Genomic DNA, 13,258 nt, shown 5'->3' with positions numbered 1-13,258 from the left:
AAAAAGTTTTTTCACCAGAACTCGGGCCAGACTCGCGCGTACTCGTCTCCGTTTGCCTCACTGGGCGCACAACGCTTGCAGCCTGCAGAAATTCGAGCTTGCGCAAAAGTATCAGCAACCACTATGGGTTTTGATCCAACACCAACACACTCTTTTACTGTGAAAACGCCTCTGTTTGAATTTCTACAGGTGTTCTATGCCTCCGAGAGCCGCGATGGACCATTGACGGAGCGCCCGTGGTGGGAGGGCCCGTAGAGTATATAAAGCGTCCAGACGATAAGCAGAACTGTTACTCGGTGAATGGCTCGGTGAATACACGATTTTCGTTTATTTCTCAAGTAGTTCAGGCGGTCCCTCTCAACCACATCGCCACTTGCTTGCGAGGAGGAAGGTCGCCAAATGGCGGCATTCCGTTGTATTTCTCGCGCATGTCTTGGTTCAGCTCGGCCTACTCTGTGCACTCGCTCTGCTCTCGCCGCGACGCGTCTCGCGCGAGGTCTTGCCACCGCGAAACCGCCCTCTTCGTTTGCTGCGTTAGACACGTTCGTTGACCGCCATATTGGCCCAGACGACCATGACGTCTCCTATATGCTCTCGCAGCTCGGTTATGAGTCCATCGATGCGTTCATAGCGGACACAGTGCCTCCTAAGATCAGAATTTCCTCCGCGACAGTGAGCAATGAGTCCATACCCTCCCTCAGCGAGTCCGAGTTATACCGCACCGCGAGAGGCTTGGCCCATGCCAACAAGCCTTTCAGGAGCTACATTGGCATGGGCTATCACAATGCGGTAGTGCCGCCGGTTATTCTCCGCAACGTACGTGTTTTATACTTCGAACTCATGCACACCTCACGCGCTATATTAGATCTTGGAGAGTCCTGCTTGGTATACGCCGTATACGCCTTACCAGCCTGAGATTGCCCAAGGTACGCTTTTCTTCAGTGCCTGTCGCTGAACGTTTGATCTTTAGTTTGACGACGCGTTTATCGCCTCAGGACGTCTTGAGTCGCTTGTCAACTACCAGACAATGGTTATGTCTCTGACGACAATGGAAATTGCGAACGCATCACTTCTGGACGAAGCTACCGCTGCCGCAGAAGCGATGGTCATGGCATATGCTTCGTCCGGTCACAAGAAGCATACTTTCTTCGCGGATAAAGGTGTATCGCCTCAGACTCTGGCCGTTCTCCAGACGCGCGCGAATGGGTTTGGTCTCCGGCTTGTTGTAGGAGACGTATTTTCGATTACCAAGGATGAAAATCTCATTTCGGACCTTTGCGGTGTACTGGTGCAATATCCGGATGTTAATGGCAGCATTAAAGATTACGGTGACCTGGTCCGAGTCATGCATGGTTCGGGCGCATTAGTTGTGGCTGCGACGGACCTTTTGGCTCTGACAGTGCTCAAGCCGCCTGGCGAATGGGGTGCTGACATTGTCCTCGGTAACTCTGCCCGCTTTGGTGTCCCAGCTGGCTATGGTGGTCCTCATGGAGCGTTCTTTGCGTGCACGGATAAACTGAAGCGTAAGATGCCTGGAAGACTTATTGGTAGGAGCCGAGATGTGTACGGGAAGCCCGCGTACCGATTGGCATTGCAAAGTGAGATTTTTTCGTCCTTGATACAGGGTGTAATGTTAACATCTTACGTAGCTCGGGAACAGCACATCCGACGGGAGAAGGCGACGAGCAATATCTGTACCAGTCAGGCTCTTCTCGCCAACATGGCCGCGATGTATGCTGTGTACCATGGTCCCACAGGTTTGCAACGCATCGCGAGCAAGGTCCACGCGCTTACACAAGTGCTGAAATCTTCGGTCGAGGCCTACGGTTACAAGGCGATAAACACAGATTTCTTCGATACACTGACGTTCGACGTGAGCGGTGCCGCGAAGGATGCGGATGCTGTGCATTCAGCAGCTTTGGCCTCGAGCATCAATTTCCGCAAGGTCGATGACAAGCTCGTCGGAGTGACCTTAGACGAGAGTGTCAGGCCTGAAGACATCGTCGACATCACCAACGTCTTCGCGGCAGCAGCATCGGCCAAGCCAATATCGCTTTCTGTCATCGCGCCCGTGCAATCCTCCGCCGTTCCCCAACCCCTTCAACGGACATCGGAGTACCTTCCCCACCAGGTTTTCAACTCGCACCACTCGGAAACAGAGATGCTTCGCTACATCTACCATCTTCAGTCGAAGGACCTCGGCCTCGAGCACGCTATGATCCCCTTGGGCAGTTGCACCATGAAGCTTAACAGCACGAGCAGCATGATCCCTCTGACATGGCCCGAGTTCGGCAACGTGCATCCGTTTGTCCCTGCTGATCAGGTCAAGGGTTACGAACAGTTGATCAAGGTGTGACTGACCGCGCGCATTTTTCTTGCGCATATATTCACATTTCTCTTTCAGGAATTCGAGTCTGACCTCTGTAAGGTCACTGGCTTCCATGCTTGCTCTCTACAACCCAACTCTGGCGCTGCTGGTGAATATGCTGGTCTGTCGGTCATCAGGGCATACCACCAGTCCCGCGGCGAGAGCCATCGCGATATCTGTCTCATTCCTGTTAGCGCACACGGAACAAACCCTGCTGTGAGACAGCTGCTACCTTATATGCGCTGAAGCTGATACATCCCGTGCTACAAAGTCGGCTGTTATGGCTGGCCTCAAGGTCGTGCCCGTAAAGACTCTGACGGACGGCAATCTAGACTTGGAAGACCTGAAGGCTAAGGCTGAGAAGTACAAGGACAATCTCGCTGCGTTCATGGTGAGAGGCAATGTTGGCGTTTTGATCATTTAATTCAACAATCTCCTCAACCTAGATTACATACCCGTCGACGTTCGGAGTATTCGAGCACGGTGTGCAGGACGTCAGTACTCGTGCTCAGACAGCAGGACTTCCTACTGAATGCGTCTTGTGCAGGCTTGCAAGATCATCCACGACAACGGCGGACAGGTCTACCTCGATGGTATAGTTCAGTTCGATTTGCCTCATGGAGTGGAGTATGAATTTTCTCCTAGGTGCAAACCTCAATGCTCAGATTGGCTTGACTAATCCTGCGACATGTGGTGGCGATATTTGTCATATGAATTTGCACAAGACCTTCGCTATGTAAGCATTGCATGGCGCCTTCAGCAGTACTGAACACTCATCCGTACGAAAGCCCCCATGGTGGCGGTGGTCCAGGTGTCGGGTACGCTGATTCGTGGATGCGTTCAGTGAATGATGATTGATGTTTCATTCTCAGACCAATCTGTGCCGCCGAGCATCTCGCACCTTTCTTGCCCGGCCACCCAGTTATTGCAACTGGCGGAGATAATGCAATCAACGCGGTTGCAGCTGCACCGTACGGAAGCGCGTCCATTCTTCTCATCTCCTGGGCATACATCAAGATGCTCGGTGGTGACGGTCTCGCACAAGCCTCAAAGATCGCGCTGCTGAACGCCAACTACATGGCGCATCGCCTGTCCGCACATTACAACCTTCGCTTCAAGAACGGCAACGGCCGCGTTGCGCACGAGCTCCTGCTTGACCTCGCTGAGTTCGACAAGGCTGCGGGCATCAAGGTGAACGACTTCGCGAAGCGTCTTCAGGTATGGCGGTGCTCTCTCACTGTCTCAGATTCGTGGTTGACACTTGCGGTATCAGGACTACGGCTTCCACCCGCCTACATGTTCTTGGCCCATCTCGACGTGCATGCTCATTGAGCCCACGGAGTCAGAAACGTTGCAAGAAATTGACAGGTATGAACACACATTTCGTTGACAGGCGTCGGAATTTATTGCATCACATCAGGTTCTGTGATGCCATGATCCAAATCCGCCAAGAAGTAGAAGACATCATCACGAACAAGCAGCCCAAAGACAACAACGTGTTGAAGAATGCCCCACATCCTGTCTCTATTATCGCCCTCTCTGAAGAGGAGTGGAACCGGTAGGCACATAAGCGATTAGATGGCGCGGCGCTTTTGACGTGCTATCTCCATAGGCCGTATTCTCGCCACCAAGCCGCGTATCCTGTGCCAGGGCTACTGGAGAGGAAATTCTGGCCCACGGTGTCTAGGATTGACGATGGTGAGTCTCATGACTCTGGACTGCGGACAGATTGTTGACGACTGTATTGCAGCATATGGTGATCTGCATCTCATCGTGAGTCATTTCTCCTGCTGTGGACACTGGCAATACTGACGATTGGTCCAGTGCGATTGCCCTTCGGTAGAGGAGCTGGCTGCTCCTTCCCCGTGAGTTGTGTAGACAATCGAAACCCATCTGCCTGTCGTTCTATTCTACTAGATAGACCATTATTCGCCCTGCGTACTGCTCAACCATGCGCATTATTCCTGTAAATTATTGTTTTACATACCCTAGTAATCCACAATCCAATTCAGAGGTTCAGAATACGACTCGCCTCTCCTGGCTCATTTGTTTCCAAAGGTGGGGTAGGTATCGTTTAACACGATCACGTGCCTCCCCTTCGAAGTTCGTATGAGTAGCAAACTTGAGCACGATCCGCACGCTTTCTTCGTCCGGCTCCACGTTACCTGCCCCCTCGCCCATCTCCAGGCAAAGGACCTTCAGAGCCTCATCGACCTTGTCTAACCGGCACAGGCATTCCAGCCAGTTCTTCCAATTGCGTAGGTCAAACTGAAACCCGCTGTCCACCAAGTCCGAGTAAATCTGCAGGGCGGTATCGTATTGGCCTGCGTATCCACATGCATCGAGGATGACGCTAATGCTCGTAGCGTCGAATTCGTGCGACCTATACAACGATTCCCATATGCGGTACGCTTCCAGGAAGCAACCTGCACGCTGATAGGAATCCATCAACTGGTTCCACAAGGCGGTGTCTGGCTTCAACGAGGCCTCAACGTTTAGGAAGTCGTGAACTCGCCGAACCGATGAGGCAACCTGATCTCGGAGACTGGGATCCAGTCTAGCCAATTTAGCGAGCTGCTGGAGGAGAATAGTGTACACATGCGGTGTTATATCATGGCCAGCGAGACGCATGTCCTGGACGATCTCGAAGTAGAGACGAGCGGGGGGAACCTTTTTGAAACGATCGGATAATTTGCAGTATGCATTCAGTATTGCGGAGTAACCCTCCATCTGTAGGGGGGATAGACGGTCCTGTGATTGACAGACGAGTCTGTAGGCTTTGAGCGCCTCAGTGAAACTCGATGATGAACGCATAAGGAGGACGGTGACGGAAGTGAGTGTCATATCGTCCATCGACAGTTTGCGCGACCGCATGTCCTCCAAGAGCGAGAGTGCTATGGGGAAATATTTCTCCGTGTTGGATGAAGAACAAAGGGCGCGGAGAAGGGTATTGTAGATGGGCGCGTCCGGTTGTGTGGAGTTCACGGAAGATCCATTTTCTGCCTCATTGGATTCTGACCGTGTTTGGGGCGTGTCATTGAGGCGAACGTACTCGTGGTACAAATCACAGGCACGGTCAACGGCAGCGTCACTGGGAGGGCGCAGGCCTGAAGCACACAGTGCACGAAGAATAGGATGAAGCATACTGTTCGTCGGATGTATACCCGAGGAAATCGCAGATTGATACAGATCAAGACCTGTAGACAATCGGTTTACTTCAATGGCGTTGCGGATAATCTTGGCCCATACGTATGGACCAGCTTGCATAGAGAAGGCCCTTTCCCAGAAGCGTAACACCGGAATGGCTGTCGTGCGATGCAGCACGCCCTGCAGAGTACTCTGTGTAGCACAAAAACCTTCCTCTCGGAACTTGTTATACAGGCTGAGCGCGGACCACTTTCCATTTTTCTTGGCTGATACGGACAAGCGTCGGTCCTTATTGAAGTCAGCAGAGCGGAGGTCAGAATGAACATCGAATGCGGAGAAGTAAAGAGTCTCTGCTTCCTCTGCAAGGTCAAAACGTCCAGCATTTGAGTAACCATCGACGATGAACCGTAAAAGATAAGGATCGAAGGAGACACCGTATGATTTCATACTGGTAACGAGGTCACGGAGTTCGACAACGCTCAGGGTGTAACCACTCCGAGATAGTGCCTTGCACAGGGTCCTGTACGTCGCATACGTAGGCGGTTGCTTGGATTCAACAATCGAAAGCGCGAATCGGAAATTTTTGTGCGTTCCACATGCTCGCAGAAGGCTGAAATAATGGATGCCCTGCGGCTTGCACCTTCCAGGATTGAGGTGCATATGATTCAACCAAGTGAACGCGTCTTGGAGAGCACCGCGACCCAGAAAGCTTTGAAATATAGCGTCGTAAAGCAGATACGCTTCAATCCCAAGACGAGTTGAGTCGGCGAGAATCTCCTCCGCAAGCGCACGGTCCGCCGGTGACCCAGAGGTGACTAGGACCGTCAGTGCTCCAACGACCACCTGGCGGTCAATGGAAACCATCTCTGCCGTCCTGTGAGTAGGAGTATCCGGGAGATACTCCTTGAGGGCCCGGTACGAAGTATGTACGCCATTTACATCGTTTTGATCCACAAAGGACCGAAACGTCTCCATCGCATGCACAATTCTCAGTGAGGGTGGTGATCCGTCCTTCCACACTAGGGACGGGGGCAACAGCCGGGTGCCGGCAATTTTGGAATAGCTCGCCCATGGAGTAACGCGCCCTGTTGTAGTCCCGGCTGCGCGAAGACGAAGGAGGCTAACAGAACGCAGTGTTTCAACGTGACCCCTCAAGAACATTCATACGGGCCCTGCTGCAAGGTATTTTAGCAGATTCAAAACATATTTAAGTTGACCAAACATACCTCCTCTATTCCTCCCTGCGCAGCCGACTCGAGAGTGATGGGTTTCGGAGATGTTTGCGTGGGGGAGCAAAAACAGTTTCAAAAGAAGAAATGACCTCGTGACCGGGATGAGATGCCGCAACGCTCGTACGCGACCACCAGTACCAACCTCATCCCTCCTTCCCTTGTTTGTCTCTCGTTATCCTTGCCATGTCGGACAAGTTGAAAGAATTCGTGGAGATCCCTCAACAGTTCCTTAAGGATGGGAACCAAGTACGTGTATCACCTTTTTACGTTTACACGCTGCGTCCTGACCATTCCTTGTATCCAGTTCTTGACTCGCTGTACAAAACCCTCGCAAAAAGGTGGGACGACTGAACAACAGAGCTGTGCGGTTAATTTGATATTGATATTGTCGTGTAGAATTCGTCCAAATCTGCAAAGCTGTCGCGATTGGTTTCGGAGTAATGGGCTTCATCGGTTACTTCGTCAAACTGATCCATATTCCAATGTGAGTTTACGCAGTATGCATGTCACTTCATGCTACGATTGACGACTATTTCTAGTAACAACATCCTTGTGTATGTGTGTTCATTCCCACTCTAGGATGCCACTGACTGTTTCACAGAGGCGGGGCGTAGGCGGTGTAACAGCCCGGACGATATGTACATACGGAGGTCTATATTGTTGCATCTTACCACTGCGTCATCCCCGGAGACGATTGCTGTGTGGTTACTTCTCACGGCACTCATCTCCAGTTTATCGTCCCTCTCTCCCCTGCCGCCCATCCTTAACTCTGTTCCTCAGGATGTCACAGCGAGTTGATGTCGCCAAACGGCAGGGTCACGATCGTAGTCTCTTGAATTGCAGTGCTGTATTGGGTGTTACACAGCTGCGGCAATTCGTTGTTCCATCGCAGGCACAGGTGCAAGAATTGGGCTGAGCTGATCCATCGCATCGAAAGACGTTGGGTCCACTGGTGACGTGGACCGCGTTCCTCCCGAGTGGGTGTCCGATATTGAGTCTGTTTCCCATTTCTTCTTCTCCCGGCGACAACAAAGTACAAGAAATACATCCTGAATTTTGCATGGAGTAAGAATATAATCGGTACCTCTGGTTTACTCACTTTGTGAGTCCCAAAGACGAGAAAGGCTACGAGCGGCACTGCAATGGGATTGGTCATGACTCCTCTCACCAAGGAATACTACTCACAAGCTGCTTGAGAAATGTATGGGAAAGCAGTGGGGTAGTCCATTAAGAAGGACATGCATGCTCTTCGGGTGTATGATCAGAGTTTTAAGCTTGAATGACGGGCGTCGTGACATACCCAAACGTCACCCATGAATAAAACATAAAGATTATCGCCTGAAAAATGTCAAGTTCACACTCAGTCTGATGCAAAATATTGAGGACACGAACTCGGATCCAGGGTGAAAGAGATGGCCTTTTGACGTCTGCGAGGGGAAACAGATGCTTCATCCGACGCAGCCCTATGCAGTACCGGACTAGAATCGTCACTGAAAAGCGTCTAGACTCAGCTGAAGGACAGCGGCGCGCGACAGTGCGTCTACATACGCTGAAACACCATGATAATCATCATGACAGTACCACAGAAGACCGGGCCAACGTAAGGACGACTGGCCAGAACGCGAGGTTATAGACGCACGACGCCGAAGTGAATGCAAGAGGCCTCACAAGTCTCCTGTTCGTAACGTGCAATAAAGCCCGTTCTCTGCGCTAACTTTCTCGGGTTGCGTGATGCCCAGCTGTGTGTGAATCGACAGGTCAGTTGCCCATGGTCATAATTGCAAAACTGGAGAACAAACATAAGCCGCACTAGCGAAGAACGAAAAGAACACAATGTATGGAGGCGAGATAATCTAGAGATGACACTATAAGTGCATGATCTGCAAAGTACGAAATCCCTCCTACCATGATCAATTGCACGCTATAGGGTATTTTGCTCACGTTTAGGAATTTCCAGTGTCCGTGGAATGTATCCCAAAGCTGAATCGGCATGATAAGCCAGAGTATCAAAATTTATGTAGAACTGATAATATCTCACGTAGAGGACAAGGATCAGACCAGCGACGACCGCCCTGACACAAGAAACTTCGATCAGAAGGATATGAACAGAGAGGGAGGACACACAAACATTGATGGGGCGCCGTATATCATGGCGGCTTGCACAATGCATAATCGTTCAGGGGGTATTTCATCGTAATTATTGCCGCCATAGGCTCTAAAATAGTTCATGAACTTCAGATCGCTGTTTTCGTCAGAGCATCCATGAATACTAGCACTTACAACAGACAATACGTGACAGAATAAATTATCCATGTTACGCAAAAATTGACGACGGTTGGATGGCGGTGGGCTCGGACTTTCTTTGATACTAAGTAGATGAAGACAAGAATCGGCAAAGCCATATGGCCTCCGACGATGTGGAGAGCGAGATAGACCGGAGTCAAGCTCCGTAGGTTTGGTGCAGGTGCTGTTGGTAGAAAGCCTGTTTGGTTCGATCGAAAAACAGGAACAATTTATGAATACCCACCTTCGTACATACGGCACGGTAAACCAGTACCAGCCAATGTTGCGGTCCTCGTCCTGGAGAGACCGTTACAACGTCCCGTCGGCTTGGAGAACTGCCAATGGTCCTGCCAAAGGCGAAGTCGACATAGGCCACCAGTGACCTTGGGAGTACGAGGGAGAGCTCTCCGAGATATTACCTACGGACGTTGACAGAATGATGAGCGCGCAAAGCCTGTGACGGCCGGCTTGAGAACTCTTGCCATGATGTGTCCTGCCAGACGAACAGATCCGAGATGGCCTCTGACCTGATGCTCAGATCATTCCGGAGAGCGACATGTACATCAGCGCAGCCAGTACAGCCTCTCAAACACAAAATATAACGCTGTGCTATCATTTTGTTTGATCTACACGGTCAACGGAGGTAGTAGCACTCATCCGCCGCCGCCGTAAGCACTGATCAAGTGAGTATGATGTATGCCCTGCTCATCGTTATCGAACAAACGCCACCGACCGACGGTGCAAGTTTAAATAACAGTCAGTCGCCGTCGTGATCACCTCCAACTAATTAAGCTTATTTAACAAATGACAGACGATCACCGAACCTTCTTTGAAAGACCCCTTCGACAGCAGGACGGGACGAGATCCACGACAAAATTTGTTCACTGAACTGTGCCGCCGCCAACAAGGAGCAAACCAAATCGCGGTGAAGGTTTCACGAGCTCCAACACCGGCTGAACATGTTGTTCCACAGCAGGCTGCCCATGGCGAAGAAGGCTTGTCGACTTGCTCTTCACACTGGGTGAAGGTGATGGGGGGAGGAAGGGGTGGATAAGTGTCTGTGTCCGAGACAGGTATTCTGACAGAGCACCGTCGAACTCGAGTTGTGTCTCTGATGCACCTTGCTCGATAAGCTACAAGCCAGTAGTTAAGCGCAAATTTTCGGTGACCAATGGGGGTAAGGTATCACCTTGCTTCGTAGTTGCACCATTCGTGTATCCAGCTGTTGCACAACCTTCAACCACTCCCCATCGCCCCACATGCATGCGACTCTTCGTAAGAAGGCCAGATCCCAGAGATCTTGCATATTCTCCCGAAGAACAGTGGACTCGTTGCATCCGATGTGATCGTGCAACCGGTTGATGTAACGACGAAGGGTGACTTCGACAAGAGGTTGCTGTCGTGCAGAGTGTATTGACATACCCAGCTGCTGAGTTGAGGTAGATAATAAAAGTAAACTTTGCATCAGTCCAGATGATGGTCGTATGGGACTGGAAGTATTTGCGGTAGCTGGTGCATAGATAAATGACAGTTGAAATGCCGATAAATCAACACGCACCGCTCCATCTGTGAGGAGCCTGAATTGGTAAACTGTCCTTGATAATCTTGCGGATTGTGTGCTCCCGCCATTTCTCGATGATACGATCATACAGTAAGCTCATTTTCTGCTGGAACTCTACACCCGCGTCATGAATGAACATCCAGCTTAGGAGCTAGTCAGAACTCACCGTCTATTGTAGCTCGCTCGCAGCCTATATTGGTGACGAATGCCGAGAACGATGCGAAGTCATCCGCTAACCGTCCGATGAAAATGAGAGTCCGCAGAGAAGGCTCTGTAGTCATTCTGTTAGTGAACTTCAACATCAACATCGAATTGTTGCTTGCCCGTATCGTCTAAGATATCATCCGCAGTCTGTTCTAGTGTATCGGCCACCCTCATGCACAGTGCTTCCGCGTCGGGGCGATAATCCTCAGCTAATCGAGTAGCCATGCTACGCACATCTATGTGATCAGGAGAAAAAGATTCAGGTATGGTAAGAATTCACTCACGGGGAGTTCTCGCTAAAGCCTCCTATTACTTCTAAGTCCAATTGGAGGCTATGCGTATCACGTTCCGCTGAAGTCAGAACAGTATCCAGCAGCGGCGTTCGACCGGCGAGTTGCCGCTGCAGAGAGTGTTTGTACTTCTGGAATGATGCCGTAGCGAGTGAAGGGTTGAGTCCGCTCTGGGAGAATAAGACTGAAGGCGGAGCTTTGAAGAGATATTCGACAGGCCGAGTGTCTACGAGTTGCGGCGGTTATAGCAGATCTAGAGATATACAACACATCCTGAACGCACCTAAACTGCTATCTGGCGAGGGTCTCTTTAACGTGGCGATTGCGCATGATAGGTTATCTCGGAATGCAATCTCTGCAAGAGAGAGCGATGATTTCCACACGTCTACGACTCGCCGCTGAGAGATCTCATCGACGACGGACTTTAAGTGAGTCTTCTCATCTACTTCCAACCCTGTAGCTGCGTCCATGTAACCGTATGCAAAGGTCCGGGTGTCCCAGACCTCTCGAATGCTCTCAAGACATGAGAACCATTTTTCCATGGCTATTCGAACGTTGTCCGCCGCTTTGTGAAACCAGTCTTCAAGCTTGTGTTGCAATTGCGACTGAGGCATAGACGACAACAACGAGGCGCTATCGACGTACGGCTTGTACGAACGGATACTGGAAGGAAGTAAGAGGAAGTGAGTAGATGATGGGAGGGAAGTAAGCAGGCTATGCGTCGTCAATTGAAGCTCGACAGGAAGACTGCTTGAAGGGGTATCTTCTGCTTGAATAGACAGGAGGGCACGCTTCATCATTGACGCTTCGTGAGGAGCAGTGTTGTCCGAGAAAATAATGCGTGCAATATCCAGTGTCCGTACGACGACAACGAAGACCGTTTCCAATCTGTGCTTCACGTCCCGGACGATAATTTTGCGGGATCGAGCAAACCCTTTGGTATTTGTCTTGGCATCCCGAGCAAGTCCATTTCCAACTTGCTCGGGACCATGAGACAACATTGTGAAAAGTGTTTTGAACCTCTGAGAAAGAAATATGGATAATGTCTCAGCTAGTGGCCGAGACTCAAGCAGGTGAAGGGTAAGAAGAGTGGCGCAAACTTCCTACGAACAAGTTGAGAGTATGGATATGTTTTGGTTGACTCTACATACCGCTGGCGATCCCATATGCTCGCGAAGAGACAATGTTGCCTTGTGTGTAATCTGAGAGCGGAACTGCGAGACTGTATCCCATTGGCGTTGTACTATGGGAAATTGACCCTGGGACAAAATTTGAGTGCCATAAAAACTAATGAATATATGGCTTACAGGAACGTCTACACCATATGCATGCCAGCTCTGGTCATCGTCATCGTCCTCTCGTAGGAGTGCTCGATGCACTACGCGCGCCAAAAGAAACAGCCAAGTCGCATGGAGGTACATTCGGCGTTCCATTAGACGCCACAGATGTTCTGGTGCATCCAGCAATAGCTTCAGATGAGCAGACAAAGATTGCAGAGCCTGCAGGTACTTGTCTAGGGTCTCGCAATTAGGACGTTGCGAACGCAGGCAAGATATATACACTACCTTCTTCTCCAGACACTGCACGTTTGGGTGTTCGTGGAAGCTCTGCATATCCAATCGTGCTCCGCATTTCACCGAAAGCTTCCAGAACACGCTTAGAGGACTGTGCTATTGAGATAATCGAACTTGAAGCTTGCAGTAGATCACGGTACCGTTCCCTACGCTTTCGTAGTATAGGTGAACCATCACACTCACACACTGAATTGAATACACGTACCCAACCATGAGGCGAAGTTCCTCCTGTTTGGCATCTGCGTCCGCTCTGAAATGTACCAGGGGTTATAGGTATTTAGCTGGATGCACGTACATGCAGCGCACCTTAAACGTTGCTGAACCGCTTTCATCTCAGCCACACTGTACTTTGCAAACAACTCATCTGGATTTAGGGGACCAGAAACCTCATTTTGATTGACGAAGGCGTCCAATTGAGCGGAAAGAGACACTGAACGGGATGGCGGCCATTGTTGTCCATTGACTTTGGATTTATGGCCTCGTAAAGTCACGTCTGGGGAGGATAGTACAGCTTTGAGAAATGGAGTAGGAGACGACGAAGAGCCCACAGACATAGCAGAAGGACGGGGAGACATGGTGCTCATGGCAGCGTCCTCATA

At 50.6% G+C, this 13,258-nt stretch overlaps 5 protein-coding genes across 5 annotated transcripts; 2 read left to right on the top strand and 3 right to left on the bottom strand.

Moving 5' to 3' along the window:
• Positions 1-399: 399 nt before the first annotated feature.
• SCP_0106180 (Putative glycine dehydrogenase (decarboxylating)) lies at positions 400-4,237 on the top strand (the record flags this gene model as incomplete). Its single annotated transcript, XM_027752848.1, has 16 exons — positions 400-816; positions 866-926; positions 996-1,598; positions 1,650-2,350; positions 2,405-2,584; positions 2,640-2,759; positions 2,815-2,862; positions 2,916-2,961; positions 3,014-3,104; positions 3,157-3,186; positions 3,241-3,586; positions 3,642-3,736; positions 3,789-3,926; positions 3,981-4,066; positions 4,119-4,141; positions 4,193-4,237. 16 exons carry the CDS (start codon positions 400-402, stop codon positions 4,235-4,237), a joined length of 3,030 nt encoding a protein of 1,009 aa, XP_027608649.1.
• A 147-nt stretch (positions 4,238-4,384) lies between these two features.
• Positions 4,385-6,490, bottom strand: SCP_0106170 (predicted protein; the record flags this gene model as incomplete). The annotated part of the gene is made up of 1 exon (XM_027752847.1): positions 4,385-6,490. The coding sequence occupies one exon, from the start codon at positions 6,488-6,490 to the stop codon at positions 4,385-4,387; it is 2,106 nt and encodes a 701-aa protein (XP_027608648.1).
• Positions 6,491-6,930: 440 nt separating this feature from the next.
• SCP_0106160 (Probable protein transport protein Sec61 subunit) lies at positions 6,931-7,361 on the top strand (the record flags this gene model as incomplete). Its single annotated transcript, XM_027752846.1, has 5 exons — positions 6,931-6,993; positions 7,052-7,085; positions 7,144-7,231; positions 7,287-7,301; positions 7,349-7,361. 5 exons carry the CDS (start codon positions 6,931-6,933, stop codon positions 7,359-7,361), a joined length of 213 nt encoding a protein of 70 aa, XP_027608647.1.
• A 243-nt stretch (positions 7,362-7,604) lies between these two features.
• On the bottom strand, positions 7,605-9,515 carry SCP_0106150 (hypothetical protein; the record flags this gene model as incomplete). Its single annotated transcript, XM_027752845.1, has 14 exons — positions 7,605-7,796; positions 7,847-7,884; positions 7,933-7,994; positions 8,048-8,085; positions 8,140-8,237; positions 8,296-8,357; positions 8,416-8,486; positions 8,547-8,600; positions 8,653-8,727; positions 8,786-8,819; positions 8,876-8,962; positions 9,028-9,214; positions 9,275-9,449; positions 9,513-9,515. The coding sequence occupies 14 exons, from the start codon at positions 9,513-9,515 to the stop codon at positions 7,605-7,607; spliced, it is 1,176 nt and encodes a 391-aa protein (XP_027608646.1).
• A 396-nt stretch (positions 9,516-9,911) lies between these two features.
• On the bottom strand, positions 9,912-13,243 carry SCP_0106140 (hypothetical protein; the record flags this gene model as incomplete). Its single annotated transcript, XM_027752844.1, has 13 exons — positions 9,912-10,163; positions 10,220-10,539; positions 10,589-10,705; positions 10,758-10,862; positions 10,915-11,021; positions 11,080-11,311; positions 11,369-12,188; positions 12,237-12,344; positions 12,393-12,598; positions 12,651-12,728; positions 12,785-12,810; positions 12,865-12,909; positions 12,966-13,243. The coding sequence occupies 13 exons, from the start codon at positions 13,241-13,243 to the stop codon at positions 9,912-9,914; spliced, it is 2,694 nt and encodes an 897-aa protein (XP_027608645.1).
• Positions 13,244-13,258: the final 15 nt, after the last annotated feature.

Source organism: Sparassis crispa, assembly GCF_003851025.1.
Source record: "Sparassis crispa DNA, contig_000000F, whole genome shotgun sequence".
Taxonomy (NCBI): Eukaryota; Fungi; Basidiomycota; class Agaricomycetes; order Polyporales; family Sparassidaceae; genus Sparassis; species Sparassis crispa.
This window is presented reverse-complemented; position numbering and strand designations above follow the sequence as displayed.